The sequence below is a fragment of the Miscanthus floridulus genome, chromosome 4, assembly GCF_019320115.1.
Source record: "Miscanthus floridulus cultivar M001 chromosome 4, ASM1932011v1, whole genome shotgun sequence".
Lineage (NCBI taxonomy): Eukaryota > Viridiplantae > Streptophyta > Magnoliopsida > Poales > Poaceae > Miscanthus > Miscanthus floridulus.
The window spans coordinates 6,414,757-6,435,318 of record NC_089583.1 but is presented as its reverse complement, the minus strand read 5'-3'; the positions used below and the strand labels follow the sequence as shown (position 1 = coordinate 6,435,318).

Sequence of the window (20,562 nt, the reverse complement as noted above, 5' to 3'; positions counted from 1 at the left end):
CATTCCGTGATGCGGCTAAGATCATTTTTTATACCGGCAGAAAGAGATTTCCGATATCCATTTCTTTCGTGCGCCAACAAATCCACGAATAAGTTCCACCACATCTCCATACCATCCTGTACACGGCGCTGGCAAACGAATTAGTCACAACTTATGTAATTAGTTTTATAATTAGCTAATGTTTAGTCCTCCTAATTGATATCTAAAAATTCACGGACTAACGTTTAGTCCTGGGATCCAAACACCCCCTAATTCTTGACTCCTGCTGGCTGCTGGCTGCTCACTTGCACCACCATGCCTATATATCTGCACATATATACTCTAATGCCAGAACGTCTAAGATGGTCTTTATTGTCCACCCTTTAAAAATATCATAACTTTAAGGTTACCATTTGTGTATGCTGTAGGATTGAGATGCTTTGCACCGATCCATATGTCCATGAGAGTCGAATTTTTGATGCCATTATGATGTCTAAGCTTACCAATCAGACAGAGACAAACTTAATCGTTAAAATATTTTCAACACTGCTTTCATATACTCTCTCTGTCCCAAAATAGAATTCATTCTCACTTCCCGAGAAGTCAACTTTTTTTTAACTTTGACCAATTATATATAAAAGAATATTAATATTTATAATACATAATTAGTATCATTACATAGACCATTGAATATATTTTCATAATAAACTTATTTGGAGATATAAATGTTGCATGTATTTTTTACAAACCTAGTCAAAGTTGAGAAAGTTTGACTTGCACACATCCTATAACGACTTATATTTTGGGGCAGAGGAAGTATATGCTAATGGGAGTAGTCAACTGGAAGTCATGATGAACACGACAATACTTTCATATTATATGCTGATTGGAGCATGAAGAAACATAGAGGAATGGACCTATATACGAATGATGTGAATATTCGTTTAGGAAATTACAGAAGGTTCATCAGTCTCACCATGTATAACCTGCACATCTTTTATTTGGCACAACTGATGTTCTCAAGGAGCAGCCACTTTTTAATTTCAGGTCTGCATGCTGGAAACACTAAAATTAAGGGCCAATCTCATTGAGTCGTCTTGCTTGATCTTTGCCAATTGTTTCCTTCCATGCATGATTATTATTTCCTTCCATGCATGTGGCCTCAGGTGATCGATTTGTTTCCTTCAAAGTAGACGGGGATCGCAGGGATGGCAGTTTCTTTTTCTATCACACGGGGTATCGCATGGCCGGAAGGGAGGAGCGACAAAAAAAAGTCGCATAAAAAATAGTCTTACTTTTAGTCTTTTTAGTTGTAGGAGACTTTCTATAATCTATTCTCCTTTTTAATTGAATAAATTCAACTGTAGGGGCGAAACTAAAAAAAAGACACACACATTTCTGAGAAGAAATTCAACAGTCTCATCAGGGGAAAGGGCCGTTGGCCCATCCATGACTAGGCCTTACACAGTAGCGCAGCCAAAATCCTGGGCCAGGCCCATTGCTGAGCTCCAGGAAGGAGGAAGGCCCAGTTGCCTTCGTCAACGCCGCCGAAAATTTTTGTTCAAATAATATTATTTTAATAAATAATTGTAGATCGAAGTGTTATTTTTATAAAATTGCAAAATTAGTATCCTATTGGCTATCTAGTAGTCGAGAAGTATTCTATTGGCTAGTCAATTGCCGACAGACTACGTGGCATGCAAAAATCACAGTGCAAAGTCGAAAATGGCCATCGGCAATCTGGGAGCCGATAGGTGTAATCAGCAGTTGGCCAGCCGATGGGCCTATCTGGCATTGAGAGACCGACTGCACACACAACCTGCAAGCCACGTGCCTTTTAGAATTTGTTTTGTTGATCACGTTTCTTTACTATTTAGATTTTAATATTTCTTTCAACCTACCCGAACAAAATATCTAAAGACCTCAAAAGATATTGTAAATTTCTAAGATGCTAAAAATTAAGCACAACCTATTTTATTTGCATCTAGCATCATTTTTGAAGGTAAGAAGGAATTATATTAAAACTCAGCACAATATATCCCAGAATTACACACGAAAAAATCTAAAATAGCCATGTATCCAAATTCCTCCATCGTTTTTTTGTAATAACTTTCCTCAATGCAGTCATTGCTCTAGATGAATAAAGCTTTGTCGAACACCGAAGTCAGAGTGTTGTCCATATGCCGAATCCAGTGATCAACTCCAAAAACAGTGGACAATCATATGTGCACCACTCTTTTCGATCGCTAAGGGCACCATTAAGGTTGCTCACTCGCTCCACTGTGGCTGTCGGGCACGATCAACTCCACAATAGTGGACAATCAATTGCCCTCAGTTTCAACTTTTCTTTAAAAAAATTATCGGTTTGGAGTACTTTCTGTTTCTTTTTTATGCCTCTGTCCTTAAATAATAATAGATATATCAGTGTAGTGTAACAAGAGAAAAAACTATTAGGCCCGTTTGAATCCTTGAATTGAATTCATTCTAATAATAACAATTTAGACATAGATTAATTAAGCTAATATAGTTGTTTTATGGAATATATTTGTATATTCATTGTTAGGCATGTAAGGAGCATACTTATATGTTGTATTTATATTGTAGGGAAATGAGTTAAAGAGTGTGATATAAGTTAGAGAATAGAATTATAGTATAGTGATCTATAGAATCAATTTCTATCTCTCACCCTATGAATTTGAGATAGACTTATTTGTGAACTTAGAAAAGTTATGGAATATCAAATTCCAAACCAATAGCCTAACTCATTATGTAGATTTTAATTTCTCCAAAATAAAGGGATCCAAACGGCCCCTTAAATATTTGAGAAACGAGAGCAAGAATGAGTTTTGACTACTCCTTGCCACCGCTAACCTTGTGCACCGATAGCACCATCAGGCCTTCTGCATGTGCACCACTATTTTCGATCGTTAAGGGCACTATTGATGAGGACATGACACCCATGCATATGACCATGTTTGACACATAGTATGGAGGGGTAGGAGACCAGCAAGGGTGTTCAAGTCAAGAAGGAGGTCCGAGGCTAATTCGGTTCGAGTCCTAGAGGTGGAGGTCCAAAGCAACTCAAGTTCGAGTCTGCCTCGGCCTACAGGACCAGTCTGCCTTAAACTGGTCACCCAGGACGCATCCGGACTCCGTTTTCGATGATCCACATATGGTTGAAAAGCTAATTTGATAAGGAAGCCAATCCAAATGGTTTCACGTTAAAAGACCTTCGGAATCAACGGGAACGTCGAAACAAGTCAGCGCCCAGAATCTGCCAGGGTGCTGCGACACCGTCTTTTGGTCCATTGGACCATGTATCGTGTTTGGGCCCATTAGGAGGCACGTCCAGGGGGTGACGCCCAAGACTCTATAAATAGCAGCCATCGCTCTCCTTAGGGTTTGAGTTTTGTTTAGTTCTTGATTTCCTCGTGAAACAGACGTCGTTTTGCTGCAACTGTCGCCGCCAAGGCCGTTTACTGTGAACCAGGGCTCCAGTTCTTGATCTTGTTCGCATGTGGCGATTAGTCCTTTCGAATAAAGACTTGAACTCTTTCTCATTATCATAAGCCTCATATTTATTTGCAATTTCAGATTGCGTTTATCTCGTTCTTGCTTGTGTTCTCGATTCGCTTGTAGGAAAGCCTTCTCGGCGAGGTCAATCGCGTTTGCGTGGTTGATAACCAACGGAGCAGTGGTGTAACGGTTGCGGGGGTCTGAATCAGTATTGGTTCGAAGCCTAGATCGTGAACGTCGAGTCTCCACCAATCGACGCTATCATACCTTTCGGAAGATCGGGCCTAGTCTACATCAACTATCAAGATTGCTCACTCGCTCAACTACATCTGCCAGTCCATGATCACATCACCGTTGGAGTCGTGCCCAATTAGCCACCACCGAAGTCGCGCTTGCACAGGGGACCGTGCCGCCCTACCATGTTGCCTCACGTTGCTGACCAGGTCCACATGGTGGTCGCCGCGCAATTAGCCTAGACTGCCTGGTCGTGGCCGGTCACGCGCATGCTACCTTGTCCACTGTACTGCTGGTTCAAGCCGTCTTGTCGTAACTGTGTCTGTGCACGACTCTAATGTGCAATGAGGTTCGTGCTGTTGGTTACATAATAACTGTAGTTCTGTTACAACGTATGGATATGTTTTGCTAGTATAAGAAAAAATGAAAGAAAAGTAAAAACAGATGGACCACAAAAAAGGGAGCAAAAGGGAAGAACAGGTGCAGAACGGACGCAACACGTAAAAGAATGTAAAAGCAAAGCAAATAAACTAATTTTTCTGACTAACTAGAGTCTACATCTTCTAACTACATAAATAGTACCTACGTATCAAAATATGTAACCTAAAGTATATACTAATTTTTGGATCTAAATCATTAAAAAGCTGATCATATAATAAAAAAAGAAAATAAATAAACAAATACCTTCGTGCTTGCTTCCTGGTGATGGCGCCGGATTTCTGACGCGTGTCGCGGCCCTGTCAGCCCCGGCAATCGGCACCAATAACGCCCACGTGGATGATGCCTGTGGCATGTGGCGGCATGCGCTTCTGGTGTACCGATTGGTGACCTATCGGCTTTTGGACAGCCGATTGGCTTCCAAATTTGCAATTTCACTATTACAACTTTTAGATCTGCAATTAAACATTAAAATAATATTATTTTAGAAAAAAATTTCCGCGCCGCCGCCGCGTGGAACGAACGGAACGGGAAATCAGCGGATCAAGCCCCCGGCCGTCCCCGTGCAGCGCAGGCGATGTGTGAATGCACGCGGGCCGACTCTCCAATCGAGTTCGAGTCACACCACACCACTCTGCCTGCGCTTGCCCCGCCCGGCCTCGACCCCTCTCCCTGTCCTTGCACCCGGCGCGAGCGCGGCCGCGATGCGAGAGGACGCACGGAGCTCGTCGGCGGCGCCGCCCACACCCGTCGCCAGGTACGCCGCCATCTCTCCCAGCCCTTTCCTCGCGCGGCTGCTGGGTGTTCTCCTGGCGACTGTCTCCGCCGACCCCTCGGCGCTGCTGGCGCCTGGCCTCCGGATCGAGGCACGAGGCTCACAAGTGTTCTCCAGGCTGTGAGGTGGCGTGTGCTTGGAAAAAATTGAATTTTTGCTCAGGATTCGTGGCCCCAATAATTGGAGCTAGCTATGTATGTCAGACCAAGTAGGCCGTTCGTTAAACCCTAGGGGGCTCCAGTTACCTGAAATTACCTTTTTTTCTTGGGGTCTTCACTGCAGAATTTAGGAATTGGATGGGAATGAGCTTAGTATTTGCCACTTTAGCGGGCAAGATGGGCGAGTGTTGTTATGTCCCAGGTTGTGTTGAATAAACCTTGTTTCCCCCTTTTTTCACATCAAACTATATAATATCCATTTTCCTGCAAACGGGATCACGGCTAGTGTTGCAAAGATACGTAAGGGCATGCAACATCTAATCCGTTATGAACTAATATGGAATCATACGCTGTGCTGTTTTATGTTTAGCATGTACGTACAGTTACTTTGTGCTCTTCTGCCTTCTGCCTTCTGCCAGTCTGCCTTTACTGAAGCTCCTCTGTTTTGTTATTTGCAGTTAGGCTGGTGCCTCGTTGCCCCCTGCACAAACTAATGTAGCTAGCATAGACTGGCTAGGTAGTGACCAATTGTACAAAGCGGGATCCTCTCATATTGCTCTGCCAACATCTCAGCCTGCGCTTAGTACTAATGCTAATGGAGCTGCTGTGGACTGCTTTCAATCATCATGCAGACCGTGGGAACGATGTGACCTGCTTCGTTGGCTGGCTACGTTTAAGCCTTCAACTTGGGCTTCTAAGCCAAAGGTTGTTTCTTCTCATATTGGGCTCTTGCTGGCCTGTGGTGTAATTTTTGTGATTAACCATTCATCAACTGTTTTTTTTTTCTGGTGAGGTATTTGTCTTGCATTTTTGCATGTGCATTTGTTTAGAACCCCCCTCATCCCTAAATGATGGTTTGGAATAACTAAATAATCAGAACAACGACAAACATGCTTATGGCTGATTGGCTGTCAATCTCAGACCAGGGCATGCCAAATATCAGTTACAATGCTATTTCTTCCTGCCTGCCTTATATGATGTTTTAGATTTTTACACAGCTGCACACTTGCACAAGATGAATGCATACCCCTTATCAAAGATGAATACATGCCCCCAATAAAGTTGTTTCTCCTCAGCTGCACACTTGCACAAGATGAATGCATACCCCTTATCAAAGATGAATACATGCCCCCAATAAAGTTGTTTCTCCTGCTATGGTACTAAATTCTTTCATCTGCAAAAGCAATACACACAGAGAATGAGTATTTTCGCTTTGAACGCATATAATCGCTTAGTGGCACTTCAGGAAGGTATGGATATATCTCTTTCTGAAAACCAACAAAATCAAATAAAAATAACATTTTGTCCCTCCTAAAAGGTAAACTGCAAAAGAATGGATGGAGTGATTTTTGTGCTGTATATGTTGTGACATGGAAAATATTCTATTTTTTATGGCTTCATCTTCATTACAATATTATTGAACTTGAAATATTGTCATTATTAAGCAGCTAACTAGCTAAAATTGTGTCTACATTGTTCTTTTTATATGCTCCCTTTAAAATGCCAACCTGTTTGACTTCTACTTATTTGTCGTTGTTAACTTCTACTTCAAAAGTAGATAAACTAGAAAATAAAATTGACCACAATAGTTTATTTGAAAAGGAACACTATTGACTTAATTTTTACAGGCTGCTAGTTCACTGGCTTGTGCTCGAAGAGGCTGGGGAACACTGACATGGACAAGATTGAGCGTGAATCATGTGGTGCACATCTTATTATTTACTGCATTGACATCCTGGTCCCCTGCTGAAGGTAAGCTCCAAGTCAACAAGTTTTTTCTTTAGTTTTTCCAAGTTGGAACTCTCCCGTTTTCCTTACAATGTTAGGTTTTATACCTCATTTAAGTGGCAAAAACTCGTTTACAGATTTGTGCAATGGGTTCTGAGAAACTAAGCTTGTTTATTAGCAGTTATACAGCTCTTGCTATTTCTGTTTATGGATGAATGATGAGTTCTTGGGCCAGTTGATCATTTCATGGACTTAAATATATCATTTTTTTTTGTGATTGGCATCATCTGGAAATATGTACTGCAATTATGTTGTAGGTGGCAAAGAAGACTACAAAACGAGCGGTGAGTGAGGCAAAGGAGCGGGCCTATGAGGACTTTTACCGACGTTTGAATACGAAGGAAGAAGAGAAGGACATTTAAAGGATGGTTAGGGCTCGCGATAGGAAGACAAGGGACTTCAACCAAGTTAAGTGCATAAAGGATGAGAGGGAGCAGCTCTTGGTGAAGGAGGATGAGATCAGACATAGATGGCAAGAGTATTTTGATAAATTGTTCAATGATGAGAACGAGAACACCACCGTTCAGTTGAACGACTCGTTTGATGACACTAACAGGCGCTTTGTGCGGAGGATTCAAGAATTAGAGGTCAGAGAAGCCTTGAAAAGGATGAAAGGGGGCAACGCGATGGGCCCTGATGGTATCCTAATCAAGGTATGTAGATGTCTTGGGGATATAGCTATAGTATGGCTAACCAATATGTTCAACAATATCTTTCGATCGAACAAGATGCCCGAGGAGTGGAGAAGAAGCATATTGGTACCAATCTACAAGAACAAGGAAGATATCAAAGTTGTACTAATTATCAGGGAATTAAGTTGATGAGCCACACTGTGAAGTTATGGGAGAGAGTCATCGAGCAGCGCCTGCGAGGAACGACGCAGATATCAACAAACCAATTTGGTTTCATACCCGAAAGGTCAACCACAGAAGCAATCTTCTTAATAAGACAGGTTATGGAGTGGTTTAGAGAGCAGAAGAAGGACCTCCACTTGGTTTTCATTGACTTGTAGAAGGTTTATGATAAGATATCAAGAAATGTTATGCGGTGGTCTTTGGACAAACATAAAATCCCATCAAAGTACGTGACCCTCATCAAGGACATGTACAACAATGTTGTGACTAGTGTTCGAACAAACGATGGTAACACAGATTACTTCCCGATTAAACTTAGGCTTCATCAAGGGTCAGCCTTAAGCCCGTATCTCTTTGCCTTGGTAATGGATGAGGTTACCAGGAACATATAAGGGGATATCCCTTTGTGTATGTTGTTCGCTGATGATGTAGTGTTAGTGGACGAAAGCCAGGCGGGAGTAAATAGGAAACTAGAGTTATGGCGGCAGACCCTTGAGTCTAAAGGTTTTAGATTGAGCAGAACTAAAACTGAATACATGAGATGCGACTTTGGCGGAGTTGTACAGGAGGAGGGAGATGTGAGTTTGGATGTTTAAGTAGTGCCTAAGAAGGATATCTTTCGGTATCTGGGATCGATGCTACAGAGGGATGGAGATATTGATGTAGATGTTAGCTATAGAATCAAAGCAGGGAGGATCAAGTGGCGACAAGCTTCTGGCATTCTCTGTGACAAGAGGGTACCACAAAAGTTAAAAGGCAAGTTCTATAGAACGGCGATTAGATCGGCTATGTTGTATGGAGCAGAATGTTGGCCTACAAAGATTCGACATGTTCAATAACTGAGTGTTGCAGAAATGCGTATGTTGTGATGGATTTGCGGTCACATAAGAATAGACCGAGTTTGGTACGATGATATACGTGATCGTCTAGAGGTAGCACCAATTAAAGAAAAGCTTGTCCAACATCGGTTGAGTTGGTTTGGCCATATCAAAGGAGACCTCCAGACACTGGTGCATTGTGGAGTACTAACGACATACTTTTGTTCGTAAAGTTTTGGAAACTGCTAGTGTAGCTTTTTCTTTGGTAATCCTTTGCTAGTTGTTAACACGTACTTGGAAGCTTAGACGGTCACCGAACAAATCAGATCGAGATGATGATGTCTGGTTCAAAAAAAAAAAAAGATCGAGATCATGAGGATGAAAGCTGCTGAGAACTGCTTGCTGCCTTGGGGCAAAACAAATTACTTCAATAAAGAACCGGTTTGTTTAAGTGTAAGTTGGGACCTGGGTCAGTTTGTTGTAAACAACATTATGGTTCAGAATCATGCCAACTACTAATATTTCTAGAAAAAAATCTTTATCTCATTTTATATTAAAAAAACATTGTTATCAATTGATATAGACAATCTGTTTTGTATATTATTATATTTATGTTTACATATAGTTATCCATTATAATTATGCCCTTTCTTATATTAATTTATTTAATTCCCCAAGTTATTGAAGCTCATGTATTTTCTTAATATATGCTCTCTCTCTCTCTCACACACACACACACTATTCTTTAATAAATGACTATCGCCGTGTTGTTGAGTTTTTATATACTTCAAACTATTTTTCTAAGGAATGCTGCGCAAAGGTCAACCGCAAAAAACACACAGTCCCTTCGTCTCATAAAAAATGATTCTAGGTGTATAGTCAGCAACCATGTAGGCGGCGTATCACAAACAATGGTAGTTTGGACCTCATGTGGCCTGATTAACAAGTTTGGGGATTTAGTTCCACATTTTTGGAAGTTAGGGAGACGGCACTTTTGTGCAAGTTTACGTATCCTGTATACCTCTCTTAGCAAGTCTGAGGACCTGGATATGCAATGTTGCAAGTTAGGTACCTAGATGGTACATTCGTGAAAGTTTAGGGACTAGATCAAACATGTTAGTTTCATGTCAGCACTCCATGTCCGCATATGGAGCGGTTCAAAACCTGCTTGTACCTGTGCTGAAGTCTTGGACAAATTTAGGGATCCAGATATCAAAAAATGAAAGTTTGGTACCTACATAACACTGCCTTCACCATCGTGTAGTATTTCATAGCATCTTTGCTTTATTATCACTCATGCCAATTGCTAATATTTCTAGAAAAATCTTTGTCTCAATTTATATGTCAATTGTTGTTATAAATTAATATAGTTAATCTTTTTGGGGTATTATTCTTTTTATGTTTACATATAGTTATGGATTATAATAATGTTTGCCAAATTATCCTCACGTGTATTTCCTTCCTTGCATGTCCCTCCTTTTACCTAGTTACATTAATTTAATTCCCCAAGTTATTGAGCCCCCTCTTCCAAAAAAGGTCGGTAGGTTGTGATGTATTCTCTTAAAAAATAAGCCCTTGTTTAGTTCTAGGAACTTGGAATTTGGAGCTACTATAGCACCTTCGTTTTTATTTGACAATTAGTGTTCAAACATGGACTAATTAGGCTTAAAACGTTCGTCTCGCAATTTCCTACCAAACTGTGCAATTAGTTTTTTTTCGTCTACATTTAATGCTCCATGCATGGGCCGCAAACATTCGATGTGACAGGTACTGTAGCACTTTTTGGGAATTTGGGGTGGAACTAAACAAGGGCTAATATATAGGTACATAGAGAATATGAATCTGGATAAGCACTTCCAAAAAATTATATATTTCCCTCCATCTAAAAAATCAAATCTAAGGGTCTGTTTGGCACAGCTCAGCTTCACAAGTGTTTGAATATAGCTTCACAAACAATTTCTTTTTAAGTGAAGCTGAGCTGTTTTGAAAAAAAATGTTTGACAAAATAGCTTCATCAACAGCTCACGATGGAGAGAGCTGGGATAAGGCGATAAGCTACTATTTTGAGCTTCATCTCAACTCATGTCTTTGTGAGAGGAGCAAAACAACTTCACCTTTTGGAAGTGACTGTTTGGCAAAAAAAAAAAAACAGCTCACAACAGCTCACGAAGCCGTTGCAAACCGGCCTTAAGTATGAATCTAGATAAGCACTTATCTAGATTCGTACATAAAATTACATTATTTTACAATATAGAGAGTATGTTATCTCAAGTTACTTTACGCCATTGTATTCATCTAAAAATTATTATTCATAAATGTATATTTGATTTCAACCCCTCACCACATACCTGTGTACTTATTGCCTCTACACCTATCATCGATGTATTTTGTCAATAATTTAATATTTCATATCTATCCATGATATTAATCAACTTTATTAGCTCACCATCTTTTATTCATTCACTATTGTGTGGTAATTCATAGCATCTTTGTATCACTATCACTCATGGCAGCTGCTAATATTTCTAGAAAAAATATCTCATTTTATATGTAAATTATTGTTATAAATTAATATAATCAATCCTTTCTATTTACTTCTATATATTGTTATCGATTATACCATATTACCCTTATCCGCCTTGTTTTTCCTAGTTACATTAATTTAATTTCTCAAGTTATTGGAGCTCATGTATTCCCTAAAAAAATGCTCATACATGTTTATCTTAATTTAGTTTATGCTATTATTTTAATAAATGCCTGGCACTGTGTTGCTGCATATTTATGTACTTTGATCCTTGGTCTATTACAATGAAGAATATTTTGTACCAAACAAGAACATATTCCGATGGTAGTACAATTGTTATCAGGTTTTAGTAACGTACCTCTTCTGACCTATTGGCCTATTACTTGTTCAATGGATGCTTGCTCCATTGTCAATGAAATGGACTCTAACATGGAAGCTATTGTTTCTATTAAAAAAACGACTTCAGTTAGACCACAACAAAAAAAAAGTATTTTAATAGATGCCTAGCACTGTGTTGCTAAGTATTTATATACTTCCATGCTTGGTCTATGACAATGAAGAATATTTTGTACCAGACAATAACATGTTCTGATGGTAGTACAATTGTTATCATATTTTAGTAATGTACCTCTTCTCGTCTATTGGCCTACTTCCTTGTCCCTGGTATCTGTAACCCCTACACATGGCAAGGCTGAGGTCTCATCTCGGCTTATATGTTATAGCCGATCCGTCCCTATGCTACCAAATCTTTGTTTGTCTCTAGATATGCAGTTCCAAACAATCCTAGGTTTGTTGACAACAAGAAAACAGATGAATCTACAAAGTATTCACAACCACTGAGAATGTTGATGGTATACTCAGTTCAAACAGTAGTCAACGACAGGATACAGGTTACTGGGTGTACTAAGCATCAAAAGGCAGTGAAAGGGTGCATAGTGGTCCCTTAAAAATTACTACAAACATTGCTCTTTTTGCATGTACTCCAAGTTGGAATGAGTGAAAAAATGTCTCCAAATCTGAAAATAAAAACTTGCTGACTACTCAATACACATGTAGGTCAGCGTTGTTTCTAGACATCATGGCATCATGCCCATTCAGATCAGCAGCAACTGCCTTGATTGGAGACTCCCTCAAATCAACAGAGATGACAGGTCTTCTTTGCAATGCAGTATGGACGGACCTGAAAAAGGTAAATGCCATTCGCATAAAAATGTTTAGTATCACATTGCCTCGCAAAAAAACATAATATGATAACACCCATTGCGCAATTCACAGTGTCATCATAATATGCTTCAATAAAAATTATTTAACTGAATTGATGGAAAATGACAAAGCAAAATAGAAGAAACTTCTTGGTGTCTAACTTGCTATATAAATACTAATGATGATTTGTGTTTACTACTAAATATACATTATTGGTGAAATTATACTATTTCCTGTTTTTCAAACCTATAGACAATTCCTGTGCACAGTACACATATGTGAAATATAAAGTTGAAGTTACCATTGCTGTTTCTTGTAACTAAAGCTTTCTCCTAGACATTGTTGACCACCCCTCGCCCTTTGTACTCGTTCAATTTATATCTAGAGAACAAAATGCAGACATGACGAGGTAAATGTAGCATTAATCAGTGGGATTTTAGTCCTTTTTGGAAAGCACGTGAGATTTTCTTCAGTCTCTACAGACATGTCAAACAAACGATAAATATAATAATTAAATTTAAAAAACAGGCAAAGAAAATCTTATGCCCCGTTTGACAGGGCTTCTCTACCGGCTTCAGGAGCCGTTTGGAGCCGTTTTCTACAAAACGGGGTAAAGTAAAATAGCTTCACTTGTGAAGCCCCTAAAAACATGCTCTCACAGTGATTTGGGGTGGGATGGAGCCAAAAAAAAGTGGCTTCTCCCGGCTTCTCCTCCAGGCCCCTAAAAACATGCTCTCACAGGGAAGCCATTTTGCCAAACGGTTTACCAAAACCGCTTCAGCTCCACCGGTGGAACTGTTCGTGGAGCTAAAGCCAAAAAAAAAATGGCTTCACTAGTAAAGTGAAGCCCTGCCAAACGGGGCCTTAGAATGAAGCAGGCAAAGGAAAATAGTATTGGTTGAACCAGCAGTTCATGATGTCAAATTTAAAAAAAAAAGAGAGAGAGAGCTACCAGTCAATTGAACCCTTTGCATAGGCACAGGCAAGAAAGATTAGAGTACAAATTAAACCAAGCACAATCGCATTAGGAAACAGAGAAGCAACGGGACATTATGTTCAGTTCAATTCTTTGTGGCACTTCAATCTTCATGGAATACAAATATTTCTATTTTATAAATCTACAACACAAAATCTCCACACCGCATTGTCCAGATTGGTAGCAAAACAAAACCATACCTAAGCAACGAGATCTGGGGAGATGAAGCAGGAGGCTTCGGTGGAGGCGGCCGTCATGGCACGGGCGACGCTGTTCGTCCAGGCGAGGAAAGAAGGGAAGGGGAAAAACGTCTCGAGCAGCGAACGAGGTGGCGAGGAACAGAGTAAGGGTCTTTAAATCAGAGTGCGTAAGATTTGGGGCAGAATGAGAAGCAATACCTGAAGGGGATGAGCGACGAAGATCCAGAACAACGGTCTTGCAGATTGCTTCTGAGCAATGTTGGAAGGTCGCCAGGATTAGGATCGCCGGCGAGCTCTCTCTTACTCACACGTGAACTGGAAAGTGAACTCTGGAAGACACAAATTTTGGTGCTGTCAACTGGCAGCGTTTTCTTGTTTAACCTGAGAAATATAAAGAACAATACATGGCCATGGTGTCCGAGACAAACGCGGCACGTTCACTCTCACAAAGTGCCATCCCAAATCGCTGGGACGTGCCGCGATGAGCGCGCGCATGGCGAGCGGCTGTGCTGAACATGTGCGCTAACTGAACTACGTCTGAAAATAGAAAACGGGAAACTATCCTACTATTTACAATCCGGCAGCAGGCTTGTCTTCACAATTCATCCCCTAAGCGCTATTGCCGGCAGGCAGAAGCTTGGTGAGGCTAATCTTGCTGCGAAGCTCTTCGTACTTGAGGCGTCCAAGTGCTTTGGTGAGGATGTCACCCAGCTGCTCTGCCGTTCCGATGAACTGAACATCAATCAAGCCTCGATCTGCACACTCCCGGACATAGTGAAACTTGATATCAATATGCTTAGTCCGGTCGTAGTGCACTGGATTCTTGATGAGAGAGATGGTGGACTTGTTGTCCACCCGCAGGATCGGTGCGCTGGCTTCGTATCCATGCAAGATGATAGCTTCCCAGCATGAGAGAGTCAGCTTCTCCTAACGCAAGGCAGATAGCCTACAAAGCTGAGAGATAAAGAGAAACATGTTACTAGTAGTGCCTTAGTATGTTCCTACAAGGAAATGACACGGATTGATTTTTTTGATCTAGAAACAAGCATATATTTGATGCAGTGGAAATACCTACTGATTGTCATATCCATCCACTTCAATCTACTGCAAGCTTGTGCCCACAACCTACTCAACAATAAGAAGAAAAAAGAGAGGTTTTTTAGCAGACACCAAACAATATTATTTCACATTTCACAATATAAGAAGAAAAAAAAGGGGATATTTCTTTCACAAGCATGGTCTCAATAGAATCTGATTTCACAGTGTTTACCAATGCATTCAGGACGTCAAGTTCCCCTACTGCTGATTGCTTCTATGCTGATTGTTATCAGAAGTGAAATAAATTTTTGATCTGCAATTGTTTGCAGTTTTATTCATCTTTCAAAGAAGATTATGGAATAAATACAAGTGCACTACTAGGCACTAGAAGCAGAAAACAAGCAAACTCCTTAACATACATATGGCTAAGGCAAATTAATGCAAACTAACTTCTCCAATGATAGAAAAGCAAGAAATCCAGAAGGCATAGCAATCTTAATCATGAGTAGCGATACTATATAAAATCCTTTGGGTTGGTTCAAAAATAAACATGCAGGATACACAGTTAATGGTACAATCAACTGGGATCACACATTTAAGCATGATGGTTTATATGGCTGTTATTTATCCTGACACATTATCGCCATTGCTGTTACTGTGGAAAAGTCAGTACTTTTAACAGATTGAAAGGTGTAATGCTATCACCACATTGTGATGCTTACAAACCTGTGAAATATGATCTTTAATCTTCCCACTCATGGATTCATCCAATGCCCTCTCGACAAGCTCATACATCATGAAATGGCCTTCTGGTCCAGCAACTTTCTCCTTGAGCAAGTACCTGCATCAAGGGAACCGATGAAGCAATCAAATTCTTTACAATAAACTATATATTCCACTGTACACACCAAACCAACCTTTGCTGCACTAGGTGTTTGAGCGTCTGCTCATTGTTACCAAGAACAGGGTGAGTCTCGTCATTCTCATTCAAACCCAGCCGTTTCAACTGATGCCAGAGGTCCTCTGAAATGTGATCCAAATAACTTAGGAACATCAGAGGATGATATTTTCCTGACCAAAATACATAATTTGATATTTTGATTCCTTTCTTTACCTTCAGGCATTTTGCCACCAGCAAGATGAATAGTGCTAATGACAGCAAATGAAAAGCCAGACAGATGGGCAGCGCCCTTGTCCTCAACAAACTTGCCGTACACCTCAGGATCTAACATGCTGACCAGAACATAGCTCTTGGCCTCCATGTTAACTAAAGACATTTCCCAAAAATTTCATCAGTCACTGCCAGCCCGTGATCACTGTTATGACAGATACAGAGGAAAGGAACAAAAAATAACTGAGAAGAAAGAAAAAAGAAGGACGCCTTACACTGCGGCTGTGATGGCCGGCCAGGCGGCCAGAGCGCGCGGGTCCTCTGTAGTTCCCTCATCTCGTAGCCGGTGGTGGCGTCAAGCCTGTCCTTGGCCTCGTTGATGACGAGCATGGGCAGGGCTCGCTGGCAGTAGTTCTTGGTGATGATCCCGGTGAGCTCCTCAAGCTTGATGGGGCAGTCAGAGTTCTGTTGCGTCTTGAAGAGCACATAGCACGTCACCTCTGCCACCAGCTTGTCCTTCTCCTGCAGGACCGGTGCGTCAGACAAATCGTCGAACACCTCGCGGGCAGGTGTTCCGCGGCGCGGAGGGTCGATGCGGAATGACGGGCGTACCTCCTTGGAGATGTCGATCTGGGCGAGCTCGTCGCTGGTCGCCAGAGGGAGAGCGCTGCGAGGGGAGATCTTCGCAGGGCGTGCTCACTGATTCGATGGGCGGATCAGTGACATCGGGAGAGCACTGCGAGAGGAGAACATTTGCCTGTGGTGAAGAGAAGCCGTCGCTTGGTTGGCGCGAGAACGAGTCGAGGGGGATATGGAATTTGCGCGCGCGCCTGGGCGGATTGGCGGTTGGCGCCACCGAAATAGAGGAAGCCAGGGCATGGCTGTCTGTTGGGCCATGTAAGGCCCAGTTTAGAGGCCATTTGGGCTTTTGTGAAACGACAATGATATAAAACGGGCGTCCGGACGGGGACGGACACACTCAAGCCGCGCCAAACCCGATCCACCCATTCCGTACATCATCTCCTGCAGTCATCGTTATCTTTTTCTCCCTCACTTCCGCAGCGCTCGCTACCGTCCCGCGCCGCCCGCCGGCGCTCCCTCCCTCTCTCCCTACCTATACCCCTCCTCCCGCGATCTCCATTGCTACCCCTGTGCCCTAGCGACCCGTCTCCCGCTCTCCCCACCGGAGACGAAGACGACGGCGACGGGGTCGCTGCTTCTCTGGATCTGAGCCGTCCTCCTCCTCCTCTAGATCTGAGGGATATGGCGGTGGCTAGGGTTCCGGCGAGCTTTGGGTCCTATTCCCTCCTCCCTTCGGCGAACTCGAATGTGATTGGGCCAGGGGCTGGAGCAGCCTGCACCTCGAACCCATCCCTTTTGTTGTTTGTACGTTTTTTCTGTTTTCTCCCGTGTTGCAATGGTATTTTTTGATGTTGCAACAGATGATTTTCGAATGTTGCATGTGATTTTTGAGTCGTTGCAACATATGTTTTTGCGATGTTGCAGTACTACTATTTGAGATATTGCAGTACAGAATTTTTGATGTTGCAACACATAATTTTCGATGTTGCAGTACATATTTTTTCGATGTTGCAGTACATGTTTTTTCGATGTTGCACTACATATTTTTGCGATATTGCAGCACATTATTTTTGATGTTGCAGTACATAATTTTTCGATGTTGCAGCACATATTTTTTCGATGTTGAATTATATGTTTTTCGATGTTGCACTATATAATTTTACGATGTTGCAGTATTTATATTCCGATGTTGCACTATATAGTTTCTCCATATGTTTACAATGTTGCACTTGAAGTGTTTTCGTGCTCTTGGGACAGGGAGTGTGGTGGGGGAACGGGGTGCGTTGGGGGAATGGGGGACAAGGGCACGGTGGGGGAGCGGAGGACAGAGATGCGGTGGACGCGATTTCTTTTCCGTTCTATTCCGATACGCGTGGGGACGGGATTCTGTTCAATTTCCAATACGCGGGGGCGGGCGGTTTTACGATGGAGAACTACGTCTGGACGCATCTCGCACATTGGACGTCCGGGCGCTAGGAGCGTCGTTTTAGAAAGCTGCCTTGTGCTTGTTTTTACTTTTCTTTTCTTCAATTCAATATCCGTCTCACAAAATTGAAAATACGAGTTACTAAGACGAATAATCGAATCTAGTGAACACGTTACATCACAAGAAACTAATACACTTTTAATATACTTTGTGAGCAAACCCTATATATGATTCGAAAATATAGAGTACTTAGGTTTTGTCTCTAGCAGTTTCAGAAGTTGTTTGGAGCTTTTTTTTTTTACCAATCCGATAATTTTGCAACAATTCCATGAGCAATGTCCCTGAAAATAGGAAAAGAGGAAAAACTAAAAAAAATAGAGAAGGAAATTATGGTTGTTTCATTCTTTTTAGTTACCACGGGGAGTTGTTTTGCCAAACATTTTACCAAAATGGTTTTGCTTCACTAGTAGAATTGAAGTAAAAAAGTACTACTCCACCAATAAAGCGGACCTATGAGAAATGGGTTCTTATAGCCGAGAGTCAGAAGTGGGATAAGAAGAAGTGTGAGCCGCTAGATGCAAATCCAACAATTAAGAAATTCTGGTGTTTGATCGTGGGATCCCATATTTTTTAGAGCAAGCTTCCGTAGGTGTTCCTCCTTCTCATTAAGTAGAATTCAGAGTTTGAGTTACAATATACAAGAAACAGGCTCCAGAAACACAAAAAGGAGAAAGGAATTCGACGCCACTACCTATAGTACCTACTAGAGTTCAAAGCTTCAAATGATGTCGTTGTTGAAATGGCCCTGCTCATCTTCGTTACAAGTTGTCACGTACGTGTAGGAGGTTTGACGAGAAGGGACACAGCTAGACGGTGCAACACAAGAGATTGACATAGTACAAGCCAGGAGGAGAAATTTTACACTGTCCAAGACCAGAAAATGGATGAACCTAGCGCAGAAATTCACGCAGGTGTCGTGTCAGACCACTCAGACGGCGTCTACTGCCACAAATAGTACTGCCTGCTCTCCAGCAAACAGCCTCAGATGCCAGCGTTCTTCCACTCTCCTTGCCGTCGGTGTCAGCGTCGCCCATTACGTGAAAAACAGTTTATAGCAACGGAGCTTTTTTTTTCTTTAGGGGCGGCTGGCATTGGAGCCGCCCTTACAGTGACGTGCTCGGGCTCCAGCACAGCAGCCGCCCCTACAAATGCCCGTTGTATATATAGCTGCCACCTTCAGGAAAATTCTCCCCCCTCCTCTCTCAGTCTCTCTCCTCTTCGCTCCCTCTCTCCCTCGATGCGGACAGGGCGGCGGCGGCGCCTGGCACGAGCGGGCGCGGCGGCTGCAGCTGCCTTTCTCCACCTCCTCCTCCCCCCCCATCGCGTCATTCTGTGCCGGCCGGTCCCTCGCCGCTGGCTCACGCCGCGAGGTGCTGGCGGCGACCGACGGCGCCCCCGGGCTACGGTGCGGCGTCGGCCATGGGACCCGACGGTGCCCGTCTTCGTCCATGGCGCCGCGCGAGCGGGCCTCGCCGGTGGCCGCCGGTGTGCCTCCCACCCCTTGTTGCCTCCTCGCGCCGGTCAGTGTTTGCTTCTGTGCTCCACGAAACCCTAGCCTCTCTCTCCCTCCCTCCCTCTCTCCATAGCACCGCAGCCACCGGCTTCTCCTCCGTCGGCGCGGCCACCGGCCCATCCTCTCCTGCTCTACCTCCACCCCCCTCTCATTTCCTCTCTCTCAGATCTAGATGCTACCGCTCTACACTGCCATGGACCCCAAGGAGGAGGACTTCTGCGTTAGCGGCGGCGGCGCGGTGGATCCAGTGCCTCCCCGACGTCCACGTCCCCATGGACCTCCTCGACACCCGCGCCACTGCCCCCATGGTCCTCCCTGACGTCGCCGCCCCTACCCCCAAGGGCTTCTGGACGCCTGTGCCGCCGCCGCCATAGGGTCTCTCAGGCACTTGTGCAGTCATGCTGTTGCCATCGGGAGGTGTGCTCTCTCTTTTACCCTCTCAGATCTACTCTCTTCAGTGGATTAAGGGATTGGTGGGACTGGGGTTAGGGACTAGGGACTGGAGTAAGGGATTTGGTGCATTTGACTCTTCAGGGACTAGAGTATTATGCTGGTGAGTGCTTGACATGGATTAATTACTCTTTTTTTGTTAGAGCCATTGCATGATTTATAGAGACGGTATGGTAGGGGCGGCTAGCCGAGCCGCCTCTACAAACCATCGCCAGCCGCCCCTACAAATGCTTATTGTAGTTGTGGCCACCGCCATGGCGTTGTGGGGCCAGAACCTGAGCCTGCCTGAGCTCCCGACCCTCGAGCATCTTCTCCACCTCCTCCATGGGGAGACCCTTGGTCTCCGGCACGTAGACGAGCACGAAGGCGAGCGCGGCCATGGACAGTCCCACAAAGATGAGGAACGTCCACAACGTCCCGATGGCCTCCGTCAGCGACAGGCCGGAACGACTAGCCTGCGCCACGGCCAGGTTGGACACCCAGTTTGCGGTGGCCGCTGCGCCGCGGTACCGCAGCGGGTAGATCTCCGAGTTGACGATCCACAGCACGGTGCCCATCCCATGCCGGGGGGGGGGGGGGGGGGGGGGGGGGGGGGGGAGGGAGAAGAAGACGATGTAGAGCGCCAGGCCTAGCCCAGCAGCGCCAGCCAGCCGTACCGGCTCGGGCATCCGCGGGTGTACCACAGCTGGCCCTCGCCGTGGCACGCGTCGCGCACCGTGTTTTGGACACCAGGTGACCAGGCACTTGCCGGCGCACGACGCACAGAAGCCGCACTCGCTCGAACCCGCCGCCTTGAGGCACCGGGTGCAGTCCCAGGACGACGAGGAGGAGGAGGAGGAAGAGGACAGGCGGTAGGACGGGCACGTCATGCAGGTTTTTGGTGAGATTTTTCGGGATATGTTTTACGTAATTATGTTCCT

The 20,562-nt window shown here is 43.6% G+C and overlaps 1 protein-coding gene and 1 long non-coding RNA gene across 4 annotated transcripts; one reads left to right on the top strand and one right to left on the bottom strand.

Annotated features, from left to right (window-relative positions):
* Window positions 1-4,696: 4,696 nt before the first annotated feature.
* Window positions 4,697-9,184, top strand: LOC136550858 (uncharacterized). Its single transcript, XR_010782378.1, has 4 exons — window positions 4,697-4,924; window positions 5,559-5,805; window positions 6,729-6,852; window positions 7,146-9,184. It is a non-coding gene; the product is annotated as an uncharacterized lncRNA (long non-coding RNA).
* Window positions 9,185-13,834: 4,650 nt separating this feature from the next.
* Window positions 13,835-16,419, bottom strand: LOC136550857 (uncharacterized). Of its 3 annotated transcripts, XR_010782377.1 has the most exons (8): window positions 16,224-16,419; window positions 15,887-16,133; window positions 15,615-15,767; window positions 15,418-15,523; window positions 15,227-15,341; window positions 14,733-14,813; window positions 14,534-14,587; window positions 13,835-14,416 (listed from the first exon to the last, which is right to left on the bottom strand). XR_010782377.1 is itself a non-coding variant. In XM_066542444.1 (7 exons), the coding sequence occupies exons 2-6, from the start codon at window positions 15,999-16,001 to the stop codon at window positions 14,564-14,566; spliced, it is 513 nt and encodes a 170-aa protein (XP_066398541.1). In that variant the 5' UTR covers window positions 16,002-16,133; window positions 16,224-16,419; the 3' UTR covers window positions 13,835-14,416; window positions 14,534-14,563. The 3 variants fall into 3 exon arrangements, 2 of the variants coding, with proteins under 2 accessions (XP_066398541.1, XP_066398542.1); XM_066542444.1 differs by lacking the exon at window positions 14,733-14,813; XM_066542445.1 differs by lacking the exon at window positions 14,733-14,813 and having other exon boundaries at window positions 14,538-14,587.
* Between the last annotated feature and the right edge of the window lie 4,143 nt (window positions 16,420-20,562).

Excerpts from the sequence above, each read along its gene's own strand:
- LOC136550857 (XM_066542444.1), bottom strand. The coding sequence starts at position 16,001 with ATGCTCGTCATCAACGAGGCCAAGGACAGGCTTGACGCCACCACCGGC. Across the intron at positions 15,524-15,614 it reads TGGTGGCAAAATGCCTGAAG|AGGACCTCTGGCATCAGTTG; the intron begins GTAAAGAAAGGA and ends ATCACATTTCAG. Across the intron at positions 14,588-15,226 it reads TTAAAGATCATATTTCACAG|GTTGTGGGCACAAGCTTGCA; the intron begins GTTTGTAAGCAT and ends ATTGTTGAGTAG.